The 13,388-nt window shown below is 37.9% G+C and overlaps 1 protein-coding gene across 1 annotated transcript in view; it reads right to left on the minus strand.

Moving 5' to 3' along the window:
• CUNH4orf17 (chromosome unknown C4orf17 homolog) overlaps positions 1–13,388 on the minus strand; it is a gene marked incomplete at its 3' end in the record, with an annotated part of 83,883 nt that overhangs the window by 13,080 nt on the left and 57,415 nt on the right. Inside the window, exons 4-6 of the mRNA XM_055313279.1 lie at positions 11,863–12,082; positions 3,398–3,607; positions 940–1,004 (exon numbers count right to left, since the gene is read on the minus strand). Of these exons, the coding sequence (XP_055169254.1) occupies positions 940–1,004; positions 3,398–3,607; positions 11,863–11,989 (402 nt within the window). The remainder of the gene's footprint in view (positions 1–939; positions 1,005–3,397; positions 3,608–11,862; positions 12,083–13,388) is intronic.

Consider the following 13,388-nt stretch of genomic DNA (forward strand, 5'->3'; position numbering starts at 1 on the left):
CTGCTTTCATTACTTCTATTAACCATTGTACTTGAGGGTTAGCCTTTATAATAAGGCACAGTAGATGTGTGGATTTGAAACTATGATAGAAAAATTTTAAATTGGGGCTTCATGAAAGTTATAAATTTTGGTTCTTCAAAAGTCATTGTTATAAAAACAAAAGGTAAGCCCCAGACTGGAAGAAAATATTTGCAAAATGTACACGTGACAAAATAATTTTTATCTAGATTACATATTTGTCAAAATTCATCAAACTGCATAATCTCAATATGTGCCTTCTATATCATGTTAATTTTACCTGAATTAAACTGTAATGTTCACAATAGTCAAAATATGGAAAGAGCTCAGATGTCCATTGACAAATGAATGGATAAAGATGTAGTATGGGCACACAAATATACACAGAATAGTACTCAGCTATCAAAAAGAATGAAATCTTGCCATTTGCAATAATATGACTGGAAGTAGAGGGTAATAAGCTAAGCAAAATAAGTCAGAGAAAGAAAAATATCATATGATTTCACTCATATGTGGAATTTAAGAAACAAAACAGTTGAACATAGGGGAAGGGAAGGAAAAATAAAATAAGGTGAAAGAGAGGGAGGCAAACCATAAGAGACTCTTGGCTCTAGGAAACAAGCTGAGGGTTGTTGGAGGGAAAGTGGGTGGGGGATCAGGCAACTGGGTGATGGGCATAAAAGAGGGCACTTGATATAATGAGCACTGGGTGTGACATGCAACTGATGAATCACTGAAACCTACCCCTGGAATTAATATTTTATATATTAACTATCTAAATTGAATATAAATTTAAAATTTCATTTAAAAGCTGTAAAAAAATATTGTGAAGTGTGCCTTTTCAGAAAGGTATGTGAAGAAAAGGAGAAGAAACACCAGAAGTTGAACTAAATAGGTAACTGTAAATAGTTGTTTCTTTACCTTTTTAATTGCTAAGGGATTCTCACTGGAAGTTTTGAAGCACTCCTTGATTTTTCTACAGGGCTCTGAAATGATATTGCAGAAAAATATATTTAGATCAAACTGAAAAAATTTCTACCACATGACACATATGTCAGTTGCTAAAATAAATGAAAGTATATCTGTATTTCAAATAAAGTCAACTCAGGGATCTGTTTACAAATATTGGAAATTTTGCAGGTAGATTTATACTACAATAACAAAATAAAAATATATTTACATTTATAAAATGAATTCAATGCCCAGGAAGATGATATAAAGAAAGACTGGAAGAGCTTTCTTCTTCTTCTTCTTTTCTTTTTTTTTTTTTTTTTGGAAGAGCTTTCTTGATCTGAATAAACTAATGTTTTAAAGTACATTTTTCAGTATAAGAGATATTTTTCTCTGTTTCCTGTCCATATAACTGTCACTTTCCCTAATTAAAGAGATTATATGTGTGCTGTTTTCCCTGTGGCCAGAAAGAGATGCATGTTGAGTTATAATTACATTTTTTATTTTATTTCTTATTTCATCAGTCTCTCAACTCTACATATTTCATAAACTCATCTAACAAAATAACCCTAAAGCAATTTAAATATTTGCTTAATTCCCCTTTGCATTAATTTAAAGATATATTCTCTATAAGCAGTGCAATCTTTTTTTTTTACTGAAGCCACAATTAACACAATTTCTTAAAAGATAAAAAGAGTTTGTGCATTTCCCAATAGTAACTGAATTCATTAGTTCTAGCTGAAAAAAGAAAAATATTGTAAAGTTATCTCTCTCCAGAAGAGAGAAGGAAGGAAATAGGGAAAACAAAATTATGGATGGTGAGTCTGTTAAGCTAGTGTTCAGTTGTGGGAAACAGAAGCCACTCGATTTTAAGCAAAACTGTAAATTAGACAGGGAAGTGGGTGTTTGCAGTATCACTCCAAGGGCCGGAGCAGTGAGCTCTGGTGCTGACCCTCACAAATCACTTCAAGAACAGCACCTTGCACCCCACCTATCCAGGGGAGCACAGACTTTATCACAATCAGGGGAAAGGAGAGGCAGGATGCCTCTGATGACACCTCAGTTGCTGTCATAACCATCTGTGAGGCTAAACATGAGGCACTGGGTTACTGCTGCAATCTGAAAGCCAGCATATCTGCTGAATTTGCCATCTGACTCCCATAAAACTGCAGAACACTGGGATATTGTAGCAGGAAAACCCCATGTCTTCAGTCACGCTTGAGATCAGACAGCAACCAAAAAGATGACCTTAGCCCCCCTTCTGACATATAAACCTTACCAGATGGCAGCACCTAACTCCCATCAGGTGGTTCTTGCAAATATAATCATTAAGTTTCTGGGGTTTATGGTGTAAGAAGGAACACCAGAAAGAAGGTGGAAAATGTGGGCTTTGATTCTTTATTGCTACTGGGTAAGGAGGAAGAAGTCTTGAATGGATGAAATGAGTTAACAAGCGTGAGGACCTTAGAATGCAATCACATAGTGAGTTCTCTCTACTAATGATCCCTCTTGTTATCTTTTGAAAGAGAATATATCTTACCACACTGTACCAAAACAATTTTCATGTTTCCTGAAACTTTCAGTGATGGGACAAGAGAAAGAGAACAGGAAACAGTTTCCGCCATCCAGAATTCCTTCTATTTTACCAAGCCCTTTAGATGTGGCCATACTACACTTTTTAAGATATATTAGTGTAAGATGTACAACATAATGATTTGATATATGCATATATTACAAAATGGTTATCACAGTTAAGTGTAGTTAACCAGCCCCTCAACAAAATCACCAATTTTTTTCTTGTGATGAAAAATTTTAAATCTACTTTAGTAACTTCCATATATACAATACTGTTAACTATAGTCATCATGCTTTGCTGCTGAATAATCCTTTTTTGAGTCAATTCAATAAAAATTAATTAATATTTAACTAAAGACCAAACACTGTGCTGGGACCTGGGGAGACACCAAGAATACCAGAGACACAGAAGGCAGTAACACTGGGCCACGACCTTCAGGACCTGGCCGGCCAGTGGGAGAAGGTGAAAGCATACAAGTCCATCCCTACTGCATTTCCCTGACTCACATTTTGTCGCAGTAGTTTCCCTCTCAGTGTTGACTAAACATTCATTTTTAGTACCTCTCAGATACTTTTGTCAGGATTAGAGACTAGAACCACACCAAATATGTCTTGGACATAATAAAGACAATAATAATGTTCAGTAACATTATTGAACTACTGAAATGAGATTAAATGAGTGAAAAATTTTTATCATGAATAACCTGTTTCATAGTGAGAACATTTCCTTATTTTTAAATAAAATCACTGCAGCTGTATTAACAATCATAGAGACTATCCTCCTCTCCCCCTGTCACCCCTGATAGTTTGCAGGAAGCCTCAGGAAAGATGTCATTAGTTGCAAGGGACTCACCAGAATGAGGCCGTGGGGGCACCTTGACATTGTTTGGGGCTGGTGAGACTCCTCTGGCAGGGCTCTCCAGGGCTGCAGTGCTGGGTGGGTAACTGCATTTGGCAAATGGTGTCTCATCCTTCTCTAAGTGGTTGAACTGGCCAACACCCCACAATGTTCCCAGTGCATTCTCATCATCATTCACAGTACAGATGGGAATGTTATTCAAACCTAGGTAAGGATAACAGAACAACCACATTAGGTTTTTGGCAGATTTTCTTTGATCAGCCAGTTCCCAACCAGATATCATTAAGTGTCCCTAAGATGTCAGACTACAAATTGTATGGACCAGTGCTGGGTGGATATTCTTTGAAGGTCAGTGTAGCAAGTTATTTTTGCAATACATGTTCCCTTAAAATGTTCTGCCATCTGGTTAGCCTTGAGAACCAGGCTCACATCTTTGATCTTGTTGTGAGAGTCAAGTGCAACAGATCTGTCTCTATCCCAGATGGACTTCTCATTTCCCAAGTCTTGATGGTCAAGGAATTGTGTCAGCCCTCCCCACGAATATCACATTCAGGTGTTTGAAAACATCCAAAGTGTCTCAGTACAACAAGCCTTCTGAAAAGACATACGCTGGCTCTCTTTTTGTCCTGGCAGAAGGTATAAACAGCCACAGGAGCTAGGAATGGGAGGCAGGATGAAGTAGAATGTGAGGGAGGAAAGGAAGGAAAATTCGGCACAAAGGAACCACCTTCCTCATGTCCAAGCCTTCTAGGTTCTTCACTCTCCTGTAACGGTTATTTGCTTTTGGCTCATATATTGAATTATAGGCAGATCCTCTTTCTGGTGTCAATGCCATGTCATGACATATTGGACAGCTTAGGAAATGAAGGTGTAAGGGGCTTTGCTCAATGTTAAACAATAAATTATGAGAGAAAGGAATAAGTGGTTGCTTTGTTTCCAAGAAATTGCATAGGAAGCTTCCGAATAGCATTTTTCTTTTTTTTTTTTTTTTCGAATAGCATTTTTCATGCTTGCCCATTCTTCTAAATTTCCTTCTAGGCCCATCAGTCTACCCCTTCTTATCTATCTGCTCAAATTATACCAAAAAGGTCTTTGCTTAAAACCCTGTCTGAAATGTATCCCATCATACTCTGTCCCTTTATGGTTTTTTTATTCTTCCAGTAGCATTTGTCACCTATTATATCTGTTTGCACATGGCTGGGCTGAGCTGCCCTAGAATGTAAGCTTCATGAAAGCATGTATTTCATCTGTTTTGTTTGCCAGTCTATCGCCAGTGTCTAGAATAGTGCCTAGACACAAAGTAGATGCTCTACGATTATTTATCAAATGAATGAATGACACAGCCAAATATAAAGCTTTTATTTAGTCTGATACTTAGAACTTTACTGATTCCCAATAGAATGAGAATAAAATTTTTGAAGGTGGCATCACATCTTACCATTTTATCTTAAACACTTGAGATAGTGAATGACCCAGGTGCATAGTGAAAAATTGCCTACCAAATGAAATAAAATATTAACATAGAAACAAATCAATAGAGAAATTCCTATTTTCTCTACCTTCTTTAATTAAAAATGGTAATAAGTAATATGAAAGAATTTAGAATCTAGAATTCCATAAGAAATGTATAAAGTGCAATGGCATTAAAGTAGCTTCAGAGTCAAATGGGACAATATCAAATGATTTAAAGCTAGTCAGGGAAATGTAAAAACCAGCCCAGCAGTGAAGGAGATTGAGGACAATATCAGTAGGAATTTCATCAACTTCCTTGAATATACAGGAAAATTAGGTAATGGTGTCTTGGGCTCAGGAAGGACTGGCTCCTCTTATGGGGCATGACCATCTGTTGAGGTTATGATTTGGAAGGACTCACCTTTCAGAGAGTGCCAGGTGAAGGTTCAAATCTCACATTCCTGCCTAATATTCTGATTGATATACAAACCCAGTTTAATGAGGAAGTAACAACTTTTTTCCCGAGATGATTGCTTTGTTGATGGTGTGCTTTAACATCGGGAAGGTTCCAAATAAAAGACATGACAAAATAAGAAAAAGGGACGCCTGGATGGCTCAGTGGTTTAGCGCCTGCCTTTGGCCCAGGGTGTGATCCTGGAGTCCTGGGATCAAGTCCCACATTGGGCTCCCCGTGTGGAACCTGCTTCTCCCTCTGCCTGTGTCTCTGCCTCTCTTTCTCTCTGTGTCTCTCTCATGAATAAATAAATAAAATCTTTAAAAAAATAAAAAGAAAAGAAAAGAAGAAAAATGCACACTATTCTTATTCATTCATTGAATGTGTATATATTCATTGCATATGTGTATATAATATTTAAGCAGGAAAATATAAGAATATAATTAAGTTGGTAAACAGTAAAGAAATGTTTTAAATAATGTATTTTTCTATATTTATAAGTTTAATTTATTTAATTTACAGGAGTTATTTGTACCTTGATGAGAATTCACGTGATAAGGATGTGAAATATTTTTAAAAGAACCAAGTCTATTTAATGAGTAATTTACATTTAAACTTTTAAAGGTATTTTTTAATAAGTGTGTAAATGGGACTAAATATTAATCAAAGACCTCCTTGAAGTAATTGTTAAAATTTTCTAATTTACAAGTAAAATAATAAAATGTATAAGTTGAATTTTAAATGTTAAAACAAAAAGGTTTGGAATGGTTATTTTAAAATTGACTTTAAAAATAACAAGTAACTGCAATAATTTTGATTGTGCACAAAACTTTCCATCAAGAATACCAGATATTTACTGTCAGGATAGCTAGTGCTATAAAAGTATTAAAAGTATTCCATTTCACACTCTCCTCTATAGGCCAAGGATGATCCAGCCTCTACAGACCAAAGGGGAGTGGGGGTGTAGTCTGTTTTTCCACTACCTTGCTCTTCCACTTTTCCTTTCCCTTTCACTGCTTTCAGCTCCTCTGGATTTGGGGTGGAGGATGAAGAAATGCTGAAAGGGATACATACAATCTTACTTGCATTAATGGTTTTAATTAACCATTGAGGGATCTGTGAAAGCAGATCTGTTAGGCAGAGAAGAAATGCTGGCTCTTTCTCTCATGAAGTATTTTTGTGGGTCCTTTGGAGACTCCTGGCTGAGGAAAACTCTGACACTGTTCACTGTCGTGGAAAAGGTACCTACCAGATAATTACTAACATCTCTTCCATCCCACCTTCACCCCAGGCAAAATGTCACCAGCCTTTTGCCTGGAGTTGTCCTATTATAGCAGTTAGTCCTCTTGGGCTGGGTCCTTGCAAGACAGTTCTCAACCTGCTTGCTCTTGAGTTTCCACTCTAACCCCCAGGAAACAAGATCCTTTGCCTGGTCATCCGTGTGAGAGCAGCTCAATCCCGGTCTATGCTGCTGACCCAGCAAGCTTTAGCCAGCTCTAGTCAGCTCTTGTCCTGAGATTTTATTTCATTTCATTTTTAAAAGATTTTATTTATTTATTCATGAGAGGCAGAGACACAGGCAGAGGGAGAAGCAGGCTCCATGCAGGGAGCCCAATATGGGACTCAATCCCAGGACTGCGGGATCACACCCTGAGCCACCCAGGCATCCCCTGTCTTGAGATTTTAGAAGACAATCAGACACCATTCTCTGTGTCCTCCATAAACATAGAAAATATAGAACAAGTTCACTCCAGGAATAGTCTCCCCATAATCCACTGCAGAAAGAGTGTGGGGCAGACCACGAATAGCACAGGCACGGAGCTAGCTATTTAGTGAGATCTGTCTCCTCTCTAGACATTCTCCACAAAGGATTCCCAGCAAAGCTCTGCAGGTACAGGTGAAGGCTGTATTGCCCCTCATGGAGGAGAGGGAAGGACACAGCACCCCAATGACTCTTCAAAGAAATCTTCACTCTGTTTCCTTTCTATGAACTTTTTTACTCCTCTCTAAAGCAAAAGAGCCTAGAGATAGGCTAACATCGTAAGACTAGTTTTTAAGTTTCCTCTTAGCAAGTTATGTGTAGATCTCAAAATTTGGCTTTAGCTAAAGTTCTGAAAAGCCTTAGTTAATCCCATGACAAAATATAATCTTTTTGCCATGCAGTAGTGATATTCAACTTTCTTTGGCTACTGTGCCCTTTGTTCAAACACATTTTACTCTATCTTTGCCTCTTGCCCAGATCTCTAGGACCCCTCAGAATACAGCCTAAAAACTTCTGCCAAGCAAATGTAAGATTTTATGTCTATAAATTTAAACTTTCCCTATTCTATGTAATAGAAGAGGTTGTAGAGATCACTAGTTTGTGAATTAAATGGTGGGCAGCCTGGGGGGCTCAGCGGTTTAGCACCGCCTTCATCCCAGGGCATGATCCTGGAGACCGGGGATCAAGTCCCATGACAGGCTCCCTGCATGGAGCCTGCTTGTGTCTCTGCCTCTCTCTCTCTCTCTCCCTCTCTCTCTCTCTCTCGTCTCTCATGAATAGATAAAATCCTTTAAAAAAAGAATTAAATGAAAAATTTTCATCTTCTATATATGCACTGTTCCCTCTTTTTAAAAAATCGTCTTTCTCGATTTTCAGAGATGATGTTTTCTATCCCAACATCTCTACTCTTTCTTTTCAGACCGTGTCAGAGTTAATCCCTGTGTTTTTCAGAGTTCTGTTGGGATTTCTTTGCTTTCTTGGGCAATAACATTACTGTTTTAATGAATATGCTCTTACTTTTCAAATCTACTTTACAGCCTCAATCAGTCCTTAGGCTCCAAGTCCTTATAGCCATTTCTCTACTTGGTCAGTTACTCCTGAATGTTCCATTGGCACATCAATGTTTGATGTGTTTGTCTGAAATGAAGGTTTTAATCTTACCTCCTACAAATGCTCTTCCGCTGATATGCTCAAGACTAATAGTTGGTCGACTATCCACCCAGTCAATGAACCAAACCAACAAAAAAATTAGTAGCAATTCTAGACTTCTTATTCCATCATTAAGTCCAATAAATCCTCAAGTCCTGCTAATTGTTCCTTCTTAATGTTTATCATGTGTCTCCCTGTCAAAACCTCTGTGAAATGCATTCTTGACATTCCTCCAGTGGCTTCCCTAGCTCTGTATTACATCTGAACTTTCAGCATACTTCTATCATTGCACATAACACAGTGCATCATAATTTTTTTCTGGTATTACTATCTCCTTCAACTACATTGTGAGCGGAAACTGGCTTATGTTGTATTGCTGGCAAAGTGCACATATGTATCACAAACAGATTTTGACATTTCTTAGACTGAATAAACTTACTGATGACTTAATTTTTTAAGGATTTATCTATGAAAATAACATTATGTCTCACAGACTAAAAGATTTGATGTTGGTAAAATGGACTGTAAGAATTATCTCTGGGGTAAAACTAAGGAAACTAGTTGTAGTGTCCTTGTGCTGAGTGTGGGTTCAAAGCACATAGCTGTTAACTCAAAGCAGTTTGCTGCTCTTCTCTTCCTCCTATAATTCCAGTTACTAGGCTTTCTAGAATTAGCAGGGATAACCTTGAAAGATTTCTAAAGAAAATTTTCTATTTAATTGAACATATATTTATATGTGGACACATTACTATAAGCAAGGCTTTGTGGTAAGCGTTATAGGGGATTTGAAGACATAACAGTCCCTTGCCTGCCAATAGTTTTATATTGTATTATAGGTATAAGATAATTCAAGGCAGAATGTGAATTAACATATACAGGAGTTATATATCAAGTACTTCCAAGTATTTGAAAGTCAGAAAAAATATTACACTCATTTTGGTAGTATTTGCCTTCATAGAGAAAAGCGTTCTAATTAAATGCAATGTTTTTCTCATGTGGATTTTGAAAAATCCCCTCATCAGATTTTGCCAAGACAATAGGTTGTAAGTCATCTATGACTTCTTTGTTGTAATATCTATTTGCTTTCTCTTGGCCTTTTTTTTCCTGATCTTCTTTAGAAATTTGTCTTTGATAGCCACCCAGCCATTCTCACTGAATCTTGTTTTATCTCATAACGCTCTGATGGCTTTCTCTGTGCTGCTCATCTGGGCTTTTCTCTTGCTCTAAACCCCAAAGTTTAATCTTCACTTCTCTGCTCTGTTGTCCTTCCTGGCCCATCCCTCTCTCTTGGATGACTGAATCAGCCTTTTAACTTATCTCCCAAGCTCTACTTAGGTCCCTGTTTCTCTTCCACTTTCTACAATATAGCTAGAATGAATTTTTTTAAAATGAAATCACTTACTCAAGGACTCACAACTAGATAGCTGAAGTAGAATATGAACTCTCTTTAAAATCTATCAGAAGATCTAAATTTTATCTGGATGTAATTTAAGCTTCCTTCTTTCCTTTCACAAGAATTATCTAGTACCTCCCATGTGGCAGTCACTCTAGGAAACAGAAATAAGTGGTGAGCAAAACAGACACATGTGTTTTCTTTCTTTCTTTTTTTTTCACATGTGTTTTCAAGGAGCTCACAAATTAGTGGAAGATATTTGATAATAATCAAATAAAAATATTTAGTCATAAGCTGCAATAATTGCTGTAGTAGATGTGGAGATGCATCTACCCAAACCATGCCTTCAGGCCCAACCCATTCATCTGCCCACTTGACAGTTATGTCAGCTACTGACGGCTCATGCTGAGTCCCTCTCTGGGAACAGCTCTCCGCTGAAGACGGCTCTCATACACGATGGAAACTTGACCAATGAGTGATTGATGGGGATTATAAAGGCCTGACCCCCTTGCTTCAAGCTGAGACCCTTCTACAGAGCTGTCCATGGCTCCTTATAGGGCTAATTGAGACCTCTTTTGTCTGTATCACAGTTTAACCTCTGCCCAATCCTGCTTCCCTGGCTTCCTATACATGTTGTTCCTAAGAGCATTCTCCAATAATCATCTTTCACACAAAACTCCAATCCAGAGTCTATTTACAAAGACAATTCCTCTGATAAAGTACTATGAGAATATACCATAAGGAAATTTAATTTAGATTGAGCATGTGGAGCCTAGAGTGTCTCTTTTAAGTTACACTTAACCAAAACCTGAAAAATGAGAAACAGCAAATAATGAGGGAGTTTTGTAGCAAGAGGAAATAGTATGAGTGAAAATCCAGAGCTGGAAAAGGTCTTATTATGTGTTCAAAGAACTTAGGCAAGTCCAGTGTGGCATATGTATAATGAAGATGGGTAGGTGGGTGGGTAATGATAGTAGATGAATCATAGGAAGCAGAGGCCACATCATAGGGAGCATTTTAGTCTGGTCAAGATAGATGTTATCCTAAGTGCATGGGAAGGTTTTGAAGGGTTTTGAGTGCGACATTTAAGCAATTAATTTGCATTTTAATATAATCTTTCTTGTTCTGTGGAGAGTAGATTGGATGAGGGCAGGGGTGGAAATAGAGCAGTTAGGAGGCTACAAATTGCAAACGTAGTAGTCAGACCAAGAGATAATAATGGCCTAGAATGGAGCTGCAACGGTGGCCATGGAGAGAAGTGACTTAATTTGAAAAACATTTAGGAGAAAAGGTGACAAGATCAAGGGAAGTATTGCAAGAGGAAAGCAAGGAAAGGAAGGAGCTCAAGAAGGGCCCAAAATGTATAATTACCATTTACTAATTAAGGTGGACTAGTTGGAGAAACACACTTATGAAGAAAGATCAAGAGTTCAGTTTCAAAGAGCAACATTCAAGGTGCCCATGAAGCATCCAGCACCTCACATATAGGTCAAGTAGGCAGTTGATTATGGAGGTCTCAATCTTAGAAGAGAAGTCTGAGTCTAAGATACACATTTGAAAGTACTTGGCCTGTAGACAGTATTTGAAACATGTAAATGAGTCAATTGGACTAAGGTCATGGGATAAATTAAAGAGAAAATGGCCAAGGACTGGACTGTGAGGGACTCCAACATTTACTACAGAGTATTCAGGAAAAAAAAAAAAAGTCTGGGAAGAAGTCAGAGAAGGAGGGGGGGGAATTAGGAGTATATGGTGCTACAGAAACTAAATTTTAAAAAGTGAAAGAATGAAAGGGAGGGAAGACATGAGGGAAACATGGAGGAAAGGAGAGATGGAGGGAGGGAGGAAGGGAAAGAAGGAAAAAGGAAGGGGAGAAAGAAAGGGGGGAAAGGGGAAAAAAGGGCTAGAGGGTAAATTACATGCTTCTCCGGGGCTAATATTTAGCGGCCCTGCAATTTATTAAAATATTGAAATATTTTTATACCAATTGGTCAGTTGCTGTGAGCTCTCTGGCACCTCTCCAGGCCCGTTTTCTAACAGTCAAGAAATCTCAGGGTTAATGCCTGGCATAGAGGATGCCTTCAGGCTCTGCTCTAATTCCAAGGCTGGTATCAGGTCTCAATGGTCAATACCTATGCCTCACCATTAGTTACATATTTTGAACAGCGTCCCTGTCTTTACTCACCAGAATTATCAAGTAGCCCAAATGTAGAGAGAGAGAGACATTCTAGGACCTTAAGTCACCTTACCTTTTATGTGGCAGACTCTCCTGGGATGAGGGGTGTGCCGGACTAGAAAACAGCCTCCATTTCTAGCCATAATATGGCTTCCTTTGCTCTCAAATGGGACAGCAGACATTGGGGATTTGAGGCTCATGTTCCTGGGGTGTTGGTTTGCCCCTCTCCACTGTTGCTGCAAAAGGTCTTCAGGTTCTACCCTGTTAACCTCACTTCCAGAGGTGCTTAGACCCTGAAATCACAGAGCAACAATCATTCTTGACATTTCCTTATATGTCAAACATTTCTTCTTCTTTGTTTGCTCTAAATTGTTTCTCCTGTCAAAGCAATATAAGGCTATTTTACTTTCAGACCAAATTTTTGTAACCATTGAAATAAATACAGGCATACGTGGAACAGAAGAATTTTTCTCCAGAAAGTTCAAAACATTAAAATATCTAAGGTCACTTTGTTAACTTACCAACATAAAAATGCATAACATGGTAAAAAAAAATACATAACATGGTTATTAATTTTGATACAGTAAATGAAGATGATAGCTTTAAAATATAATACCCACAAATATGCTTTACATTAATGTACCTTTCATATTATGATATGATACATAAACATATTGAAAGTCTGATTTAAACTTAGGCTTTTGGAAATAAGATAAATGAATAACTCAGGACAAAGTTGTACAGAATAACCAGGAACACCTTGATTGCTTCCATTTTTCAGCAATTATGAATAAACACTCATGTGTAGGTTTCTGTGCAGACATGATTTCAACTCCTTTGGGTAAACACCTAGGAGTGCAATTGCTGGATCATATGATAAAAGTATACAAAGTGTAGCTTTATAAGAAACTTCCAACCTGTATTCAAAAGTGGCTGTACTGTTTTGCCACCATTTCCCACTGGTAATGAAAAAACATGGAGGGACATTAAATGTATATTGCTAAGTAGCCAATATGAAGAGCCCACATCCTGTATGATTCCAACTATATGACATTTTGGAAGAAGCAAAACTATGAAGATAGTAAAAACATCAGTGGTTGCCAGGAGTTCCAGAGGGGAAATAGGGGAGTAATGGATAGGTGGAGCACAGGGGATTTTCAGGGCAGTGACTCTAGCCTATAGTATACTGCTCTAAACTAATTGCAGATACATGACATTATGCATTTGTTGATACTCACAGAACTGTACAACACACAGTGGATGCTAATGTAAACTATGGACTTCGGCAGCCCCGGTGGCGCAGTGGTTTAGCGCCACCTGCAGCCCGGGGTGTGATACTGGAGACCCAGGATCGAGTCCCACATCAGGCTCCTTGCATGGAACCTGCTTCTCCCTCTGCCTGTGTCTCTGCGCCTCTCTCTCTCTCTCTCTGTGTCTCTCATGAATAAATAAATAAAATCTTTAAAAAAAATAAAGCACGGCTTAAGTCACATTTAAAAAAATAAACTATGGACTTCAGTTGATAATAATGTATGATATTGGTGTATCAATCATAACAAGTAACCACACTAATGCAAGATGTGAATAATATGGGAGACT

This window comes from Nyctereutes procyonoides, unplaced genomic scaffold (assembly GCF_905146905.1).
Source record: "Nyctereutes procyonoides isolate TBG_1078 unplaced genomic scaffold, NYPRO_anot_genome, whole genome shotgun sequence".
NCBI classification, from domain to species: domain Eukaryota; kingdom Metazoa; phylum Chordata; class Mammalia; order Carnivora; family Canidae; genus Nyctereutes; species Nyctereutes procyonoides.